The sequence below is a fragment of the Dicentrarchus labrax genome, unplaced genomic scaffold, assembly GCF_905237075.1.
Source record: "Dicentrarchus labrax unplaced genomic scaffold, dlabrax2021, whole genome shotgun sequence".
Taxonomy (NCBI): Eukaryota; Metazoa; Chordata; class Actinopteri; family Moronidae; genus Dicentrarchus; species Dicentrarchus labrax.
Genome location: NW_026136717.1, coordinates 9,410,588 through 9,430,217, shown reverse-complemented (window position 1 = coordinate 9,430,217; position 19,630 = coordinate 9,410,588). Strand labels below are relative to the sequence as shown.

At 43.1% G+C, this 19,630-nt stretch overlaps 1 protein-coding gene across 1 annotated transcript in view; it reads right to left on the bottom strand.

The window, feature by feature from the left end:
• adgra3 (adhesion G protein-coupled receptor A3) overlaps positions 1 to 19,630 on the bottom strand; it is a 31,803-nt gene continuing 12,173 nt past the window's right edge. The window contains exons 2-19 of the mRNA XM_051428983.1: positions 19,085 to 19,156; positions 14,236 to 14,307; positions 9,643 to 9,714; positions 9,449 to 9,520; positions 9,096 to 9,256; positions 8,273 to 8,486; positions 7,804 to 7,968; positions 7,076 to 7,277; positions 6,783 to 6,932; positions 6,066 to 6,224; positions 5,777 to 5,944; positions 5,427 to 5,634; positions 5,035 to 5,243; positions 4,762 to 4,886; positions 3,948 to 4,071; positions 3,247 to 3,392; positions 2,506 to 2,601; positions 1 to 1,758 (exon numbers count right to left, since the gene is read on the bottom strand). Coding sequence (XP_051284943.1) covers positions 312 to 1,758; positions 2,506 to 2,601; positions 3,247 to 3,392; positions 3,948 to 4,071; positions 4,762 to 4,886; positions 5,035 to 5,243; positions 5,427 to 5,634; positions 5,777 to 5,944; positions 6,066 to 6,224; positions 6,783 to 6,932; positions 7,076 to 7,277; positions 7,804 to 7,968; positions 8,273 to 8,486; positions 9,096 to 9,256; positions 9,449 to 9,520; positions 9,643 to 9,714; positions 14,236 to 14,307; positions 19,085 to 19,156 — 3,862 coding nt within the window. The 3' untranslated portion in view covers positions 1 to 311. The remainder of the gene's footprint in view (positions 1,759 to 2,505; positions 2,602 to 3,246; positions 3,393 to 3,947; positions 4,072 to 4,761; positions 4,887 to 5,034; positions 5,244 to 5,426; positions 5,635 to 5,776; positions 5,945 to 6,065; positions 6,225 to 6,782; positions 6,933 to 7,075; positions 7,278 to 7,803; positions 7,969 to 8,272; positions 8,487 to 9,095; positions 9,257 to 9,448; positions 9,521 to 9,642; positions 9,715 to 14,235; positions 14,308 to 19,084; positions 19,157 to 19,630) is intronic.

Here is a 19,630-nt window from a genome sequence, read left to right as displayed (position 1 = left end):
TAAATGGAACTTTTGTTTTATTATTGTTGAAAAAAAATCCCCTGGGGGTAAGGATATGCACAGGGCCACAGCTCAGACTATGCAGTTTCATGTACAGAACTCTTAATTGAAATAAAACTGGTTTGGATTAAAAGTTATAAAAATAGACCATTTACAAAAACATATCTACAAAGACAGATCAGTGGCAGTAATGATTTGATTGTACATTTTTAAAAAAGTGTACATTTGAAAAACAAACAACAAAAAAAAGACATTTCACAGTTTTAAGGCGAGAGCGTGTCACGATGCAGTCTTTGGGACGGAAACTGTCGCTACACAGTAGTTTCATGTTTCCACAAGCCGGTCTTTATACTGGCTGCACTCTCTGCGCTAATTAAAGGCACTGGCTGTCCATTTTCTTTAAGTGTGCCACCATTTGGAGTGACGAGGTTGAGCCCATATGACTTGGGCTGACTTTCTAGTTCTGTGCTGCTGGGCTGCTTTACAGGACCGGAGTCTTTACTTGAGCTCGACATGGCAGCAGCAGCCACCTGCTCAGTCTCTACAGTGACCACTGACCCGTTCCCCAGGGTGCTGCCACCTCCTTTATCTGCGTAGCGAGAGCGTCGCGGCAGGCTTGCGCTGTCGCTGCTGTCCTGCTGCAGCTGGGACTGATGCCGCTCTCTGTATGCCATGTAGGCTGCCCGTCGACTGTTGCGTGCCGCTACATCATAATGGTGGTGCCGCCTGTGGGGGGCGCTCTGCACGCTGCCGTCCACGCTGGTGGGTACGTCGTAGGCGTATTCTCGCAACACAGTCAGCCGACTCGCCCTGTGAGCTCGCGCTCTGTTTTTGTGATGCCTGCTTGCGTGTCCGTTAGTTGCAGTTGTTGGATTGTTGATGTTGTTCATCGGGCGGAACTGCACCTCAACTGGTGCTACATGCATTTTAATTTCATTGTCTAGTGAATGTTCAGTCAGGCTGTTGTCCAAAACGGCTGCACCGTTGGCAGTCGGCGGGGCCGAGGCAGACTTACACTGTGCTGCCTCTGCATGCAGATTGGTCAGCTTGCTGCCATGGGTGGAGTTGCGCATGCTTGGGGCGCTCTTATTTGTGTAAGAGGACTCTGCGCTGCTGTGGCCACACTTTGAAGACTCCCCGTCTGGCTTGTCAGCGGATCCTGTTGTGGATGTCAGTGCCACGCCAGGCTGAGGCAGGAGGACATCCTCCTGAGCAGAGTAGGCTCGTCTCCCAGAGCAACAAGCCTGGGACCAATAGCGCCGCATGTCCTGCCTGTTGACACAGTGATGCGCCACAATGAACGCCCCCAGTGCCAGTGCGGCCACGCCAAACAAGCAGGTGAAAGCCAAGTCAAAGGGGTGGTCCTGTGATACAGCCATAGCCCCGAATACCCAGAGGGCTGCATACAGCCCCAACGCTCCTGCAGCGCCCATCAGCTGAGCACCAAAGGTGTGCTCATTCTCCAGGGCTGACAGGGCCACAGCATGGGTAGCAGACACTATGGAGGATGAGGCCTCGTGAGGCTGGAGCTGGAGAGTGAGGGGGTGGCACTGGCTGCTGGGAGCATCTGTCCCGGCATCGGTGTGGGCCGGAGCCAGATGCTGCTGCTCTTCGGTCGGCTCCTTGAGCTCGTAACGCCGTTCAGGGTGGCGGCGCAACTGGAGCAGGATGCTGAGGAAGTACATGCAGTCTACGAAGATGATGAATCCCACCGGGCCATAAAAAGCCCCGATACTGGGCTCCCATGCCATCCAACAACTAGAGGGAGAAGAAACAGACAAGACCAATTAAATATGACATACAGTAAGATAATAGATGTGGCTTTTCAGAGGTTTTTTCCCCAAAAATATCAAGATGATCTTTAAGCTATAACTGAAACTATGTAGCACTTCCTAAAAGAAAAATGTTCAACAGTGCTCATTAAAGCAACAGCACATCTCCTCATCTTAATCTGTCACCGTCATTATTTACTTCACAAAGTTAAAATGAGTCTTTGAAAAACTTTGGCGTCTAATTTTTACAGTAACTGTCCCATTACATTTAATAACACAAGTTGGATTCATCGTGCTTGCAAGAAATTAATTAAACTCCAAAGACTTCAGACAGATACGGGTCCAGATTTCTCAATTAGTCAGCCACGTTGCACAATCTAAACAGCTGCCACTGAGTGTGGCGGGGGGCGGGGGTTGAGGGGGGGCTTGGTGTAAAAACTGGCAGCAGTTGCTTGTTGCTTGGATGCACACACCATTAATAGGCCCCTGTAATCAGAACTTCAGGGAATAAACTTTTCCTACCCACATAAAAATATCCATTATTTACTAAAGCGATGCAGTCTGGCTGGTCGATAACGAAAGCCAACTCCCCTTGAGGACACAATGCGAAAGATCTCTTGGGCCTGGATGCTCCTTTATTAAACACTGTTGTCCAGATAAAATGACACAGCATTACCATGAGAACATCCTGAGGATAGGAACTTTAATTGCTTTCTATACAGAGACTACTTACTATGGTGCACCGGTCCGGCTGCCGTAGTTTTTGATGTTAGCTGCTGCCGTGATCCCACAGACAATGATGGGTATCCCTCCGCCGATTAAGTAGAACCTTTTGGAGAAAGCACAGAGAGGTGTTGTTCTGCTTAAGTCTTTGTGTTTGTGTTTGTAGGATGACAAGCGGGCATGAGCTGGGCACAGAGGTCCGGTGGTATTTCAGGCCTCTACACTGACACCATGTGGCAGTTTCACCAACAAACATTCTCACTTATAGCAAAAGAAATCTCAATAACAATAGAAATGTATATCAACTAAAAATATTCCAAGCATGTAAACCTAGCATGTCATTTCACCATGTACTATAGCTTGTGCAGCACTACATGAGTACAGAATTGTGTGCCAGACTGCTGTGATTTTATTTGCACATACATGCTTATGCAGGTATAGCGCAAATGGAAACAGACGGCAAAAGTTAGAGTTAAACTCTGCTTTGGATTTGTTCATTTCTTAACTTATTGAAGGTGAGAATTGGATGCAGGAGTAAGCTAAGACTGTCTGAGTAGCTAAGAAAACTGTAATTAACAACACTAGATCTCTCCCCTGGTAGTGTTTGTTGCAGTAAGGCACGCTTAGTAAGCATAAAAGTGCCTGCAGTTTATTGATAAGTTACACAATGTCTGAGTCTTAGATAATCAAGCAGTTACCTATTGCTGCCATTTGGTTACGCAACCAAAATGTAAAAATGGTGGGATCATACCTCAGCATAGGCCGTGGTGGTGGCGGAGGTTCGTCCAGCTCTTCGTAGCGTTTGGCCTTGCGCGTCACCTGTTTGTAAATGTTGCGAGCGGTCACACCCACCCACAGAGCTGTAGCCAGAGTTGAATAGTGCAGCAAGATGCCCACCTAGAGGAGAATGCACCATTCTATAACATTTACTAAAGCAAAAGAAATGCAATCAGTCTATTTTTATAATTTTCACCAAGAAATACAAACATGATGGATTCCAGTGCAGAGGAGTATTTTAAATGGCATGATGATCCTTGAGCGATTTTGTATTGAGTATATGTCATCATCAGCCTGAGTTGAAAAATCACTTTTTGAGATATATCTTTATGCCAGAGGGGATTAAGTAAATAAACAAATATTTCACTGCCAAAATCTTTCATCCTGGTACTTTGTGCAATGAGAAATGAATAAGTAATGTGTCTCAGTACAACACACCATGAGTGGAGGTGCAGGATTGCCTCTAGCCATGGAAACGATCTACTGTATCTTTCTATGTATTTTTTTACTGTTTCCACAAGTTTCATAAGCAGAGTGAACTTAGCCAAAGGCAACTTTTTCCTTGAAAGCATCCGAAGCACTTCATTTTCATTTTTGACTACCAACTATTAAGTTAGGAGGAAAGCATGCACAGCATGAATGTCGAGTGTGTGTGTGCGGGTGGTGTTCACTCACTGCTTGGCAGACGCTTGCGTATCGCGTCTGATTTATGCCACCTACAAAGACCCCGCAGGTGAGGGAGATGTGGAAGCAGAGGTTGACCAACATGTGCCAAAACTTGCGGCTCACACGTACAGACCTGGAGGAAAAAAACAAAAACATCACAGAATTTAAAATGGAAAAAAAAAACATTTTGTACAAGCACTGCACACTGATACGGATGCTTTGTCTTCATCCCACCAGAGCTAGGCAATATTGACAATATTTTAGGGATGAATGAAACTGTCATAATGTCCATATGAATCACAGTCAAAGAATAAATACACAATGCATTTGTCCCAGACAAACACAAAGTAGGTCAAATAAATAGATGATTTAAAGTCACATTTCACAATATCAATACATCATATCACCAGGCTCTACGCCAGCCTTTACTTAAACAATCCCTCACACACTGTCATGCTGGTCATCTACCAACTTGCAGGTTCCTCTGATCACCACCAGTGAACCTCTGGTCTCTTTCCTAATGCATTAGCATCATGATTCTCTTGCTCTCAAGCTGTCTACCATTACTTTTTTGCTTTAGAATGAGTGCCTCCAGTTTAGTTTCAGTAAAAAAGAAGGTAAAGTTGTATAGAAACTAAAATAGAAATCTGACAACTGATAAATCAATTAAACTAAACATGAGAAAAGAGAGGTTGTAGTCCATCTATCAGAAATGAATGGGGGCTTGGGGCAAAAAAACCCAGCGAAAATAAATCTGCAGAGTAGTAAATATGAAGACCCAGGAAAACATTAATAAAATTACACAATATAGGTAATTTCTTACCTGTGATGGTAGATGTAGCTGATGATGATCGTGAGCAGGCAGAGAAGTAGTATGATAGCAGTAGCGTAGATAACTGGGTGCAGGGGCTGGATACTGGGAGATAAATACTCCACACTGCTGAGGTCCTGCATGACAGATGAGATAAATCCTCAGTTTAGGTAATATTGCCATGTTAATGCATCTTATAACCCAAGAATAATAATAATACTCTTAGACATCTACAAAGTACCAGATGCAAATGTGTCAACGAACATAAGGAATAATCCAACCTACCATCAGGAGGCCATAATTGCCAAGAGAGTTGCAGGAAATGGTGGTGAAGTTGTCGTGATGGCCCAGGATGCGGCAGCCATCGCTCTGCCACCCTCCGTGGCCTCCCACCAGGCTGAAGTTCCAGGAGGCAGAAACTGCATCTGAGCCACGGGCAAACCGCCGCAGGGTGATGTTAACAGGCGTCTTCAGGATGTGCAGGGACATGCCGTCTGATGAAAAACAGACAGGTTTTCATTTTATTGTGTGATAATGTGTCCTAACTGAACAGAATGGCTACTGGTTGTTGTTGTGCCGTCACATTTTGGTGCTTTATGCGTCTATTTTCCTATTTCTCCGCTCTGATTTGGCAACGTATGAAAGACTTTCGACTAAACCAGAATATTTTGACTCACCTATCTTGGCCATGATGACAGGGGTGGCCACACTCCTCCTCTTCCCACCGTCAGCCAGTTGGGAGGAGTTCCCGGTGGAGGGGAAAAACTTGCCATTGCGGAAGCCCAGTAGCTGGAGCTTATAGGCCGTATCCTCTGCCTGCCCAGGGAGTGCAGCCTGGGTAAAGAGAGACTGAGGAAGCTGCAGGGAAGCCTCCACAATGGTGTTCTACAGGGACAAAAGATACAATCCAGTAAAAATCCAACCCATTCATATTTCTAACAGATATCTTGTTTTGTTCTGATTATGTTTGTACTTACAAGCTGCAATCAGCAAAGCAATCTGCTAATAAACTCTGGTAGGAGCTGACCTTGTAAAGAATGCTGGAGAAGGAGCTGGTTGTGTTGCATTTGAAGGTGAGTTGGCGGTCCTGTCCGGGCGTGCGCTCGGGGCTGTGCTTCTGGAACAGCATGCAGGTCATGCCGTTCCAGTCGTTGGCCCTGACAGCGTGAGCCTCCAGTGCAATGTTAGGGGATGTCTGGAAGGACAACAGGAATAGACAAAATTGACTCAACTGATTCTCAGACTAAAATTAAAAAGTGCAACATGACACAAAGGCCTTATTTTTAAATTGTGCAAGCGCAACAAGTGCAACTAACCAGGGAGAAGGCCTGTGCAGTGGCCAGGCGGTAGACGGCAATCTTTTGGAGGCATGTGATGATGCGGGAGCAGGCCATGGCTTCACGCTGAGCCATCCAGAGCACCCTCTCATCAGCCAGCATCAAGTTACTGGCCATACTAACCATCACCTCACCCAGCTGGGAGACAAGACACAAGTTTACACGAGTGAATACACGCATAGATTTGACACAAGATTGATTCTCTACATGTAGCAGCAGCTCATATTCTAAATTACTTGAGTGGAAACACAAGAAGTGAACATGTTCAGCCAGCATCTTGTTTGTATCAAGCAGCACTAAGCGCATGCTTTAGGGTAGATTTTTGACTCGTAGTGACTATTGGAAGCACATTTCAAGCTTGATGTCGCCCCGCTAAACTTTAATATGCTTTAAAACTATAGTGCTCCTTGCCTACAGCAGTTACAACATGCCAGAAGCTCCTTTACTTTGAAAACTTTTCTTCTTGTTGGCCTACAGCTGTGCTGAATGTCGTGACAAGACATTCTTTCTCATTAAACAACATGACAACAAACAGCTGTTGAGCATTAATCTATTTGTCCTTGAATGGGGTAATACACCAAATGCATGCATCAAATTCTGCTGTGAGTGTGAGCTTGTAAAAAGTGCTTAATTTGTAGTTTTGGTTTGGTGCTGGGTTGAAAATGTGACCAAAGTGCAGCCACTAATAGTACTTACCTCTTTAAACTTCTCAACAAACTTGCCAATCTTCTCAATCATCTCGGCCACGAAGATAATGTCCATCTTGTCGGAGAAGTTGGCAGCATCGTTTGTGCAGACCAACAGGCGTCGTGCACTGGCCACCACATTGCTCTCATTCAGAGGCATCTAGCGGAAAAGATACAGAGAGGGGGATCAGTCGGAATTGTCCAAGCACACAGGGACAAGCAAGGATAAGAGGAAGAACTAAGAATAGAAAATTAACACTGAGAAACAAAAGAAGAAAATCATGTCATCAGCCTGATACAGACCTGGTTGATGAGATCTAGGAATCTTGTAACATCTTTCTGGAACTGGCAGCGAGTGTAGTCGTCCTCCGCCCATACCCCCTTGCGATCACAGTAGCGCGACGCCCGCTGCTCTTCGCCTGAGCTGCCCGAGTATGTGCCTGCGCCTGATGGTAGTCTGTTGCAGGGGAGGTAGGCTCTGATCCCTGCCAGGGTGCGTGGCCACCTGGAAGGAGACAAATAGATATCAGTTCTGCTGTTTCCATTTTTCAGTAACAGATACATGTCCTTATTTTCTACCAACTTTGTGTCATGTGAGCCATATTACATGTGACACAAATAGCAACAGAGTAAATGTAATGATTATGGCCAAAGCCATGAAGCAATTTACATGTTCAACCACAAGAGGGGGCCACAGTGCTTGACATGGCAGTATGCTGTACATGTGGTACTTTAAATATACTGGTTCATACTTATATATTCACTTTTAAAGAATAAATCTGTGTATACATTTAAGTAAAAATGTCCTTTTCAGCTAAAATAACCAGCTATTTATAGAATTGTAAACAATTGGGAAATAATTGGAACTGGATGTAGGCCCAGATAAACCACAGCTCTTTAAAACATAAAAGAGATGCCAGCATCATATCTGACATAAAATTCAGGCTTTTATATTGGATTGAGATGCACTTGATTCTTAAGGTGACTGGTATAAGTGAGTGTCTGTCTGGTTACGTGGTGTGTGCACTAACTTGAACTCTCCCTTGTTGTTGGAGACGCGTTCAGGATCACAGTACTTGGCAGAACTCTCCAACACCACAATGTGGACCGTCCTGGTATTGTTGCCCCTGCTCGTTCTGACCCGGCACTCCCAGTTCCCAGTAAAACCGGGCTGAATGTTTGAGATGGTCAACGCGCTGATGGGAAACATGAAGGAGAAATCAGAGATATCAGATATTTTGGCACAACTGCCAGCTGATGGTGAACACAAAGAGATGCTAGACTTTATCCGAGAGAGTACTTTATTTATCTGAAAGGGAAATTCAGTTGTTAAAAAGTTAAAAGCTCTTAATATTACAATAAAGCCTTCTGTAGAATAAAAAAAATAGCTGATAATACCATGCAATATGACATTTAAAAGATCAATTATTTGTTTTTGTCTCCAGAAAATAATGCTAGAATTTCAGTACAGTACAGACACCACCATGTGCGCTGCCATACCTCGCAATCAGAGAGCAGTTCTGCACCATGCGCTTTTCAATGAAAATGCCTTGGGCGGCGTCAGGCTTGACCATGCGGCCGTTCTGGTACCACAGCACCTGCATGTCCTCGGCCACAAAGGAGGCCTGACACTGGAACGGCAGGCTGTCCCCCTGAAAGACGACTTGACGCTGGGACGGAGTCAGCTGGAAGGAGGGCAACTCAAGTGGAGCATCTGAGGAAACCAGACAGACGTTTGGATGAGAGTCTGGTAGTCACAGGAAAATATTTGTTTCATATTCGTCACATATTCTTTTTGCTTCACTCTCTTGGCATGTGACACACTGGCGAAACTTAAACAGTCCCTCGATTTCTGGGTACATTAGTGCTATTTGTCATGCTTGTCAGGCCACGGCTCCTGCTAGATTTGTTACCATGCATTTCATAATCCCTCACTGTGATGAGTGCCAAACCGATAAGACATGAGCAAGTACAAACAAAGGCAGCACTGGCCTGGGCAGCCCTTCTCTTATCTCCCGTGTCACTGCACAAGCCCCTGTTCCCCAAACACCAGCATTCTCACTGATACCAAATCAGAGAAATTAAAAGACATAGTGCACAATTTTGACGCTACAATCTGTGTCACAACTCAACATGACTTATTTCAGCCTTCCAAAATGTCAAAGGACATTAGATAGTGTCACTGAAATGATGAACGATTCATTTTCAGAGCGTTCAAAGTACTACTGTTTTAGGGTGACGGTGTCAAATCTATACATATGTTTGAAAATTTTTGTTTCTGTGTAGTTCAGGTGTGTGTGTTTGTGTGTGTGTGTGTCCCTACCGCAGGTGAGGAGCTCCGGCCTGATTTGGGTTATGAACTGACCCTGGAGAGACTGGGGGTAGGAGCACTTGGTGTTCTTGACCGCAATGTTCCTCTCTTTGATCCATTGCAGCAGCCACAGAAGGTTGCAGTCACACAGCAGGTAAGGTGTCTGAAACTCCCTGTGAATGTATAGGAACGCATACAGGAACAAGGTTAAGTGTAGAGCAACTACTATAGCAAGTGAGGGAAAACCCCAATTTTGCAAAACACCATTTGTTAAAAACTGTAGATATTCGTCATTACATCACAATAACACACTGATGTTTGCATGCGATTGCAGTGGAAGGCAACATGTGCCTTATCATACTTACAGTGACTTCAGAGAAACCAAGCTGTCAAAGGTCCCCTGAGCCAATGAAGAGAACATGTTCCCTGAAAGGTTTCTAGAAAAAAAGAAATGATGAAAAACAATGATCATTCACTCCAGTCTGTTACAAAGACATCATTATATAACTGCTTGTTTTAGCACACACTTGATATATTCATAAGAATACTAATGACTTACAGTCTGATCAGACTGGTGAGGCCCTTGAAGATGTCTACATTCAGACAGCCAATGCTGTTGTTGGACAAGTCTCTGTAGAACACACAAAAAAAGAAAGTCTCTTGTTTATTTCTTCCACATTTCAGACATAACACAACATGACAGCTACAATAGTCTAAAAGACCTTCAATTAGTAAGCTGTATTAGGGCTGGGAGGGAATGTTTTCCGACAAGATAAACCGTGAAAATCAGATTGTATCCTGAGAAAAATTGATAAACTGAGAAATGCTTCAGTTGGTGAGATAAAGCGCAGCAGGGTTTTTTTTTTTTTTTTTTTTTTAAAGAAAGAGCCAGGTTCAACAGAGACAGGTTGAGGCAAAGAGCCCAAAAATTCAGCTGACAGGTTTACAACTTTCAAGGTGATTTTAGATAATGTCTGTGTGGGCCTCTGGGGGAACCTACACATCAAAGGCAGAGCAACACTCTGGGAGATGATTAATCGCCCATGATTAATGTCAAACACGTCAAACGTGTGTGTTTCTCCTCTGGATGTGACCTGACGTGATGTATCTGGCAAACATCAGATGGACGTGTCTGAGACTCCTGACGCCTTTCAGAAGAAATAGCAGACAAGTTCAGGACTGAACATGGAAAAGACTGTTTCGCCTGTGAATTACACCCAGTGTGCAAACATTTAGAAACAGCTGCAACAAGAGATGGCTCCAGTACACCATCTTAGAACACTATCTGCCGATACTGTGGTTCCCCACCTCTGGGTTGGTACGCCCCCAAACCACACACTCTACCCCACAAGCCAAAATGCATAAGTGTTGTTTAAAGTTGTTTTGACCTGACTTCAGACCTCCAGATACTATTCAGATAAAACAATCCAAAAAGGAAGCATTTTCAGATCTTCTTCCTTTATTAGCAAAAACAATTCTACAAAACATTAAGGTAGCAGTACATTTGCAGAAAACAGAACCAAAACAATGAGCTCAAAGGCACCAAAATGCTCTGTAGAGCAATATATATATATATATATATATATATATATATATATAATTTTTTTTATTTATTTATTTTTTTTCTCTCACAAAATATGAATTTGTACAAAAAGCTAAATTTGAATAGCTTTGTTAGACAATAACCATGTTTGACAACTTATCACATTTTAGGCTCTTTGCATTCCCAGAGAGATAACATTTAAAGCAACCAAAGTTCAGAGCCACAGCAAGCTTCACAATAGCTGCACCACAAGTGAGTGATCCAATCATTGAAAAGTGCCAAGTAAAGAAACAAGAGCCTGGGAGAAAAGACAGATCATTACCTCAACCCACCAGCTAAACTGTATCCTGGGGTGCTCGAGGAATGTGATACTGACACAAAGTGATACCTGGAAAATGACTGTCAGGCATATGCTAACATCCGAGCATTTATGTAATTATTGGTGTTGGTCCTTAAGGTACCAGCTGGGGAATTTACTGTGTGAGGTTATTAGTTCCACTTGGAAGAGAAGAAAAAGCCGCCTTTTGCAGGCTTGCCAATTTGTGCGAGCATTATGTGTCAGGGGAAGGATAACACAGTGGAAGTGAAGAGGTGGGGAGGGGTGAGCTCCCCTTGCTAAAGGCATACTTTCATCTCACTTTATCGCCTGGATTCAAATCCTAGAGTTACAGCTACATCAAGGGACTTTAGACAAGATGGTGAATACTGTTATTACTCACTTTTACTGTGGTAGGAGTAGTTCTAATTTATTCAGAACAATACAAATAAATCCACATATCACAGTTTTCTTGTCTTGCTATGTACCCATTACTGACTAAAGTCTCTACTCTCCATCTGCTCTTACTAGTCGACTAGTATTCATTACCAAAGACTAAACTCAAACATGTCTTTCAACCGCAGTCATGTAGCACATTAACAGCACAGAAGACCGTTTCAGTGCAGTACTTCAGTTTCGAGTGATACGAGGAGCAGAAGCAAAAATAGCCCGATGTGATTAGGCTCGAACGGGGACTGTGCAGCTGTTGGTGGAATGCAGAGTAAAAGGCTGAGGCCAGAGGAATCCATAGGGTTTGAGCGTTGTATAATGCGTTTGCATATATTTAAGTGTAAAAGTGTGTGGAAAATGTGTGTGAACTGTGTGTAAAGTGAAGTAAGGGATACATTTATCATTATCCTGGGGGTGTAACCAAGAGTACCCCCTACACCCAGTGACCTGAACACTGGTCTAAGCACAGCTCCACTGAAAATCAGAAGAAAGCTAACTCCACTGGAGCCCTGCTTCAACGTTGCTAGGACCATTCCCAAACTGGGGGAGATACTTGAATATGTGTCCGTTTTTTCCAGTTTTCAAACTCCATTCACAAGTTTGACCACTGAAAATGCTCTCCTGAAGCAGAGATATAAACTGTGTCGATATATATTGTGGGCAAAAGACCAGATATTTTAGAGCACTGATGTATGATCTACAGTAAATGTTGTCTCATGCAGAAGATTTAAGTGTTTTTCTTAAAATGGAAGTCTTTTTTGTTTGTTTGTTTAGCATTTCATCTTAGATAGTGAACTTGACAACTGCAATTTCCAAATGTATCCACTTTAGTGTAGAGGAGAAAGCTGAGCCTTTTATCGACATGTTTCATGCCACACAGGCAACCCATGGTGACCAATTGTAGTTCTTGCGGTCCCCACGTGGTATCTCCATAGTTACATTTTTGAGGAGGTGGACGTCGTCTATGCCATAGCTACTGAGCCTCTGTACATACCTGCAGTATGTATAACAGAATATGAAGCTAAAGTGTTTTTCAACCGCTCTACCACATCCATTTTTCTGAAGCAGGATGAAAATCTGACTCACAAACTTTGTTTACTCCGACTGCTTCTTAAATACAACTGTGTCAATAAGACTAATGTCTGACGTGTAGAACTTCAGCAGCCTTCTCTTTAAAATGTCTCCATTACTGCTCTGTGACAAGTCACATAAGATAATTAGGCCCTCCAAATGACCCATTTTGAAATAATAAGTAATCTAATTAGGCAATACTGAGGGGGGGGTAGACACACAGATGGAGCGAAATCAAAGACTGGCTAGAGTATAGTTAAAGATAAGGACAAAGAGAAAGGTAGAGAAGCATGTGCCAAAGGCATGTCAAATAAATGTGATATAAATACTGGTAAAAATCTATTTTTATGTACTTCTTGCTTCAAATTAACTTCAATTTTCCAAAGACTGGGAAAAATAAGGGTGGCTGTGTCGCAGTGGATGCCAACCCTTGATGTAGGGCTTCTGTGTTTACATTCCCAGGGTTCAGCACTACCTCATCGTCTCCCTCGCTCGTCTTCTCTTTTCTGTGCTCCCTCCCTTTCACAGTCGAGTGAGTGACAACTACCCTTTGAAATTAACTGAGACGGGTGGTGGGGCCAATTAAACCTTGCTGCCCCTCAGGCAAAACCAAAGTGTACTCTGGAACAAACACATCCATGTGAGGTTGCAGATCACTCTGCGGTGATGAGGAAAGTCTTTATGAATGGCTCATGTGTGGGGTAAAGATCTTAATATGCACATAACATATAGGCAGGCGTGAATCCATCTGAGTGTGGCATGAATATGCATTAAGGACGTAGGGGAGGGGGGGCTGGATGAGGCCATGTCTGAGCCAAGAGCTGACTGCCTTCCTGTCTTGCTCTTATTGCTCCGCAGCAGCAGCCAAGCTCAAGTTTGTGTTGGCAGTGGCTGGGTACTGTCGGATGATTCCAATTCATGCTGTGTTCTTGCTCTCGCTCATGCACACGCACACACGCACACACAAAGACAAACACACAACTATACACTTTGCACAGTTTCTGACCTCCCACACTCACACACCACATATCCCAGATGGACTCCATCTTTATGTATTCTCTGCATATCAAAACTCTCATCACAATATTCATAGGCACCACACACACACACACACATTTTTTTTGTTAAGTGTGTGAAAGCATATAAGGCCTCATGCTGTCTGCAGTGGTCTCTGGCAGTGGGCCAGACAAAACAAGGCAGTAGAAATAGACTGCTGCCTGACCATGCTCCCTTATGGACACTGGATACACTCTAGACCTGCTAGAACACGCACAGCACATTGGACAGACACAAAACAACAGCTGCTTTAAAACACAATATATGCAATCAGAGTCATGGCTGAAAGCAGTGATGTGAAGCAGTGACTAAATGCTATTGAAAATAACACAGAGACCAGACTGTTCTGGTATTTAAATGGATAGAACTGTTGTGTTTTGTAAAATATGTTTCATTTCCAAAGCTTCAACAAATTCCTGAAGAAAATGGCTTCAACCGCACTTCAAAATGACAAAGTTTAACAGAGGACACATTGAACAAGAGTAGTGACACAAATACTCATAAACCACTATTCTTGCATGGCAAATAATTAAAGCAAGCACTCCAAACTGCCTTTAAAAAATAAGCTGGAATTTAGATCTTTTTGGTTGCAATAATAAAAGAACACCTAAGTGAAATCCCAGAGGGGCAGAGCGTGTGAATGTAGCGCATACAAACGTGTGCAAAAACCACATTAAAAGAGACAGTGGGGCTGCAGAAGCTCCACCACTACTCACAGTCTTTTGAGTGCTGGCAATCCAAGGAAAGCGCCTGGTTCAATACGACTGATCATGTTACTCCGCAGGTCCCTGTGGAAAAAAGGGGAGAATTTTGGGTCATGAGCAGCTCAAACAGCAACAAATAGCAGAGCTGCAGGAATTAGTTGAATCGTTAGTCAAACAACAGAAAAATAATATGCAACAATCGATGTAATTCTTTTAAAAGACAAAATGTTCAGTTCACTTGTTCTAGCTTGACAAATGTGGATATTTTCTGGACACTTAGAAGGACCAGTGTGTAGGATTCAATTACATCTAGGGATGAAGTTTGAGATTACAGACATCAGACATTTGAAAACAGCTCAGCCTTCCAATCGTGCAGGTGCAAGATCCTGATCCTTAAATATCCTAATTACATGAAAACCACTCACCACTGGACTTGAAATTAACATTTCAGCATGCAAGCATCAATGCGGCGAGGAAGTAAAAGTGGAAAGGAAAGGTTTGGATTACCACCCATAGAATATAATGATACAAATTGACATCGATAATAATATGGTTACAATATAAACAGTCAAGTGTATCTTGCACATGCATGCATTCCTGTTTCTATCCAATGGAACACCCAGACCTCCACTGTCACCCACTGATCATTACTACATAGTGCCGTCATTGAAAACCTGACCCTCAAAGGTGCTCTCTAGCTCTCACCTCCCCAACCCCCCCCACACACACAGATGCACAGACACACACTCAGACCTCTCTCTCTTGAGGTTCAAAGGCTTGCGGTCACAGAATTCCTGCGGCGCTCACCTGCACTGGCACTGCCTAGTCACTCATTACAGTGGAGTTTCGGAGGCTTTCTAGTCGCCACCTGAACCCACACAAAGGGCCTCTGGGTAACTCTGCCCGTTTGATGTTGAGGACCTGTCATCTGAAGGTGGGTAGGTGGCCATAGATAAGTCATAGACAAAAAAAAAAAAAAAATCTATTGCTTGTTAAAGCTTTTGATGTGAGCAAGCAGACTTGGCTTCTGTCTGTGCAGGAGCGTTGAGAGAAAAATGAGATGGCAGGACAAAGAACTGCAAAAACAAACAAACTATCTGTACAACCAGTTTTAGTGTGTATTGGACGCGCAAACCGCCATGTTGAGTCTACTAATTTGTTTGCTGCTGAAGCTAATTTATTTCCATGTAAACTTTGCTTGGTGCCGCAGTTGTTGTTACAGTTGAGGGAAAGCGGGACACAAACACCACCAGCCATTGTCTCCTATGTCCAAGTTCCGAATGCAACTGACTGATGATTCAAGAGAACAAGGTCCTGCTGCTCCAGTTTGACTCACTGGCCCGATGTGCAAGCCGCAAAATTAGGTTTAAACAAATAATAGAATATTGTCACTATGACATATTTTGTTGTTTTAAAGTTCTGATATTAAGAAGAATATGAAGAAGCTTTACCCAATTTTTAAAAGGACAGAATTACTGAATGACATCTGCAGGTGGTCTTCACAGTTTGGTTAACAGTCACACTCTGTGAGGCCTGCGAAATAGCCCCGTAACCACTACTACTAATGACAAAAAAGAACACTGTAGTTCCCTGAACACTTGTGGATAACATATGGGGAGCCAGGGAGAAGCAGTCCATGTTTAACCATCCAGAACTGCACTTCAGATTCCAAAGGCTGCTGACCACACATGTCCTGGCACCTTTTAAATCTATCTGGAGAGAAAAATGCCAGGTTTCCTTGACATGCTCAAATTGAAATAGCTGGCAAAATATTTCTTAGTGTGCTCCAGAACAGTTCTTGAACTGGCCCAAGACGGTGGTTTTGCAGCTGCTGCCATTTTTAGTCTTCCAAAAAGGTGTCATGTGACATGGAGTAAAGATGAATTTAAGTTCTTTTTCAAGTCTGTAAAAATAATGGTTAAACGTGGACTGGTTCTCTCTGATATATGTTTCCTGGCATGACACTGACAGTCACTGACATTCCCTCTGAGGAGAAACTGAGGTTGTTAAACAAGCCTCCGGACGAACAGTTCCTTGTTAGTAATCCAGCTCAAGTACAAACCCTTACTCTTACAAATAAAATCTAATTCAGCAATACAACGCAGCCTTATTCAATTCAATACATTCAGTGATATTGCTGCTGCAACCTTACATGGTCTGGTTTTGGTGTCTAATATTAGCAAACCTGAGTTACTGTTATGTTACACACAATACTTAGGCAGTGTGCTAATTTTATTATGCTTCTCTGCCATTACCATCTTTACAATTATCGTGTACACAGTGGCTGCTGTTCACAAAAAGTTATAGAGGTTTACTAAAGCAGGAAAAAAACTTTTTCTGAAAAGCGGTCAATGCATATAAGCAAATTAGAGCCTTGTCTACAATGTCCATGTTTCAAAGGTACACTAGGTAAAAGCGGTACTGCAATATCCATTTCAAACTAACTTTATATTTATGTGTAACTTGCTTACATACTTACTTCCACCAGTATTGTGACAGTCATGAATAGACAACAATGAATTCTTCGGAATACACTGCACACTAGGGCTGTTATCCTTGTTCTGTTTTCCACAATAAGAATTCCTCCACAGCAGCGGATTTAGTAAGGAATTAGCATGTGACGGTCGCCTAGCTTGGCTCCTATTTCTATGGAGAGTGATAATGGGGATTCTGTGTGGCTTATTTCCAAGCAGGGGCACCTTTGGCCCTGACAGAACACAGCGGTCTCCACAGTTACTTTGCAATTTCACGCAGAGTGCCGGATAGGCGCAATCGATTCTCTTCCCCCTCTCTGGCACTCACAGCCAGCTGCTGTCTCAGTCTTCACCACTGCATGCGGGCAGCCCAAATGAGGGAGAGTTCCTTTGTGGACTAAGGGGGGGAAAAAAAGAAGCTTTGAAGGCAGGAGGAAGTAGGGGTGGAAGGCAAGATGGAGAGCCTCGGCGCATTCAAGCAGACTTGAGAGTTTGAGGAGAAAAGAGGAGTGTGATTGAAGGTAGCACGGGCGGGGGTTTAGGAACATTTCAGAGGAAGAGGCTTCAGCATGCGCATTAACGTGTTTGGGAATTGCACTGCTGACACCTCTGGCCTTGGCTTGGCCTCATTACAATGACAAAAGCAAGCAAGCCATCCAGCAATCTCGCTTCAGTGGTTGAGGGTGGACAGGAGCGGGGTGGGGTCTGTAAGGCACAATGGGAGCTGCTTTTGGAGGTAAACTTGCCTGTGGATTGATGCAACGACAGGCAGAACACACTTTACAACCAAAACGACTGGCCATTCACAGACAAAGCACATAAGTGCCTTAAAGGCTTTCTTGGTGGAGAAAGATCAAAGCTTTTTTTTTTTTTTTTTTTACACATTCAGTACACAGCCTCCTGTTTATCCTCTAGGCCAGAGCTCTAAATACTAACATCTGACCCAATTCAAGAGTCCACAGGGAAATCTCCTGCAAATCTATAAACAATCTATACAGATAAATGTCTTATTAAATTGGGAGTCAACTCGAGAAAAGTCACACAGACAGTTTCACACAACAAATTATGACCACAAGATGAAAAGAGGAGGAAATACTGCAGGTGCTTTACACCGGTAATGTACAAAATCTAATTTTGCAAGTGTGGCTGCGAGGGGGATCAGCAGGGTCCAAGGAGAATGGCAGTTATAGCCGTAACAATGCTGCATGCTAGAATTGGCAAAAATGACTCACTGAGTTTGCAAAAATATTGACTTTTCTAGCAATGTGCCCCAGAAAACAAGAAGTCTGTTGGTTTTCTGTGAAGACTAAAATCAATAAGGCATCACTGATCAATTACATCAGACTATTGGGGGTATACATAAATCTAAATCTCTCTAAACTGATAACACAAGGCTAAATGTGGCCATATATACCTTCTTCATTCCAGGTCTTTTTAACCACAGAGGAAAACGACAGGGGAAACATGCCCTTAGAATTCCATATCAATGCAGTCATGTGTTATTGCAGCCTTGGGTAAAAGCACGGCCATTAATGGTCTGGTTATTTTATCTGCATGAAGCCATTCCGGAGTGATAAATCACCCATGGCCCGTGCTTGCGGGCCCAGAGCCATTTTCTTAAAATCTCTGTAGGAAGGAAACACTGGTGATGACATTCCAATCTCCAAAGTCAGAGTCGCATTGCAAGAACGACATCTCTCCATTGCTCAAGGAATTGCAGAGAAGAACATACATGACTATATCAATAAAAGTCTTTACCATCTAGAACCAATCTCCTTCTTTCACTTCTTTGCTACAGTTTCTCCACTCAAACAAGTAATGAGGTTGCCTATATGTTACTCCTCTAAAATGGGCCCCATCCCCAGAATACCCAAGCAGCTGTATGTTGAGAGTATGTCACCAGGCAGACAACAACCAGCCCTGAGGGCTATACCTATAATTAGCCTTTTCTAGTATCATCTCCAATCTTCCACCATGGACTGATATTCTTGACTGAGACTGAGTGCTGTGTGAATGCCTACTCATTTTCTATGACCTGGATGTTCCACTGGCACGAGGCCAATGTGAGTTTTACAAACCTCCAACTCCACAAGCCCAAGCATCACTTGTGGAGTGATGGACGGTTGCTGCTAATGCACCGGTAGTCACAGATATATCACGTGAAATGTTGTTAGACCCCACCATTTAGAGGTCCATTGGTGACATTTCATGGCCACATACAGCCATAATATCTGCTTTGCAAGATGGAAAATGCCACTTTAAAGTGTGAACCTTAATCCAAGCACAAATTTCAACAGCCAAGGTAAGTGTTACATTGAAATGCACTTGAAACAATAGCAAAAACAACATTTAGACAGGGAGATATGCAGAAAAGGTAAAATACTTACAATTTTTCCAAAGTAGACAATCCAAAGAAGGATCCATTTCTGAGTTCTTGAATCTTATTGTTGTTTAAAATTCTGTGGAGAGAAAAACATGTATAAATGCAAAGAAATAGAGAAGTACAATGACAAGAACTGAAGGTGCATCATATGAATACATTTCTAAAATATTGCATAATTTCTAAAACTTTTATTGTCTTAATAGAAAATGTACGCTGTGTAATGCCTTAATGCACCAAAAACACCTGTGTGTTTCTGTCAGCTTATCCCACCAAGTCCAATTTAATATAAAACCTACATTTAAATTTTTCCAAATAACGACAGTGACAGTTGTAACTACATATACAAACCAGCTTCAGCACTCAAAACATCAGCAAGGAATGTATGTTAATTAAATTGTGAAAGTGGATTCAAAAGGATCTAGTGTCTCTTTTGACAACAAGTGGAACGGTGCCACACTGCTACTTGTTGACAGATAACAATATTAAGCCTCTCTCTCTGTCCTCCAGCTCCCAATCACAGAATGTTCCCCACCGCCAGGAAGAGATCAGA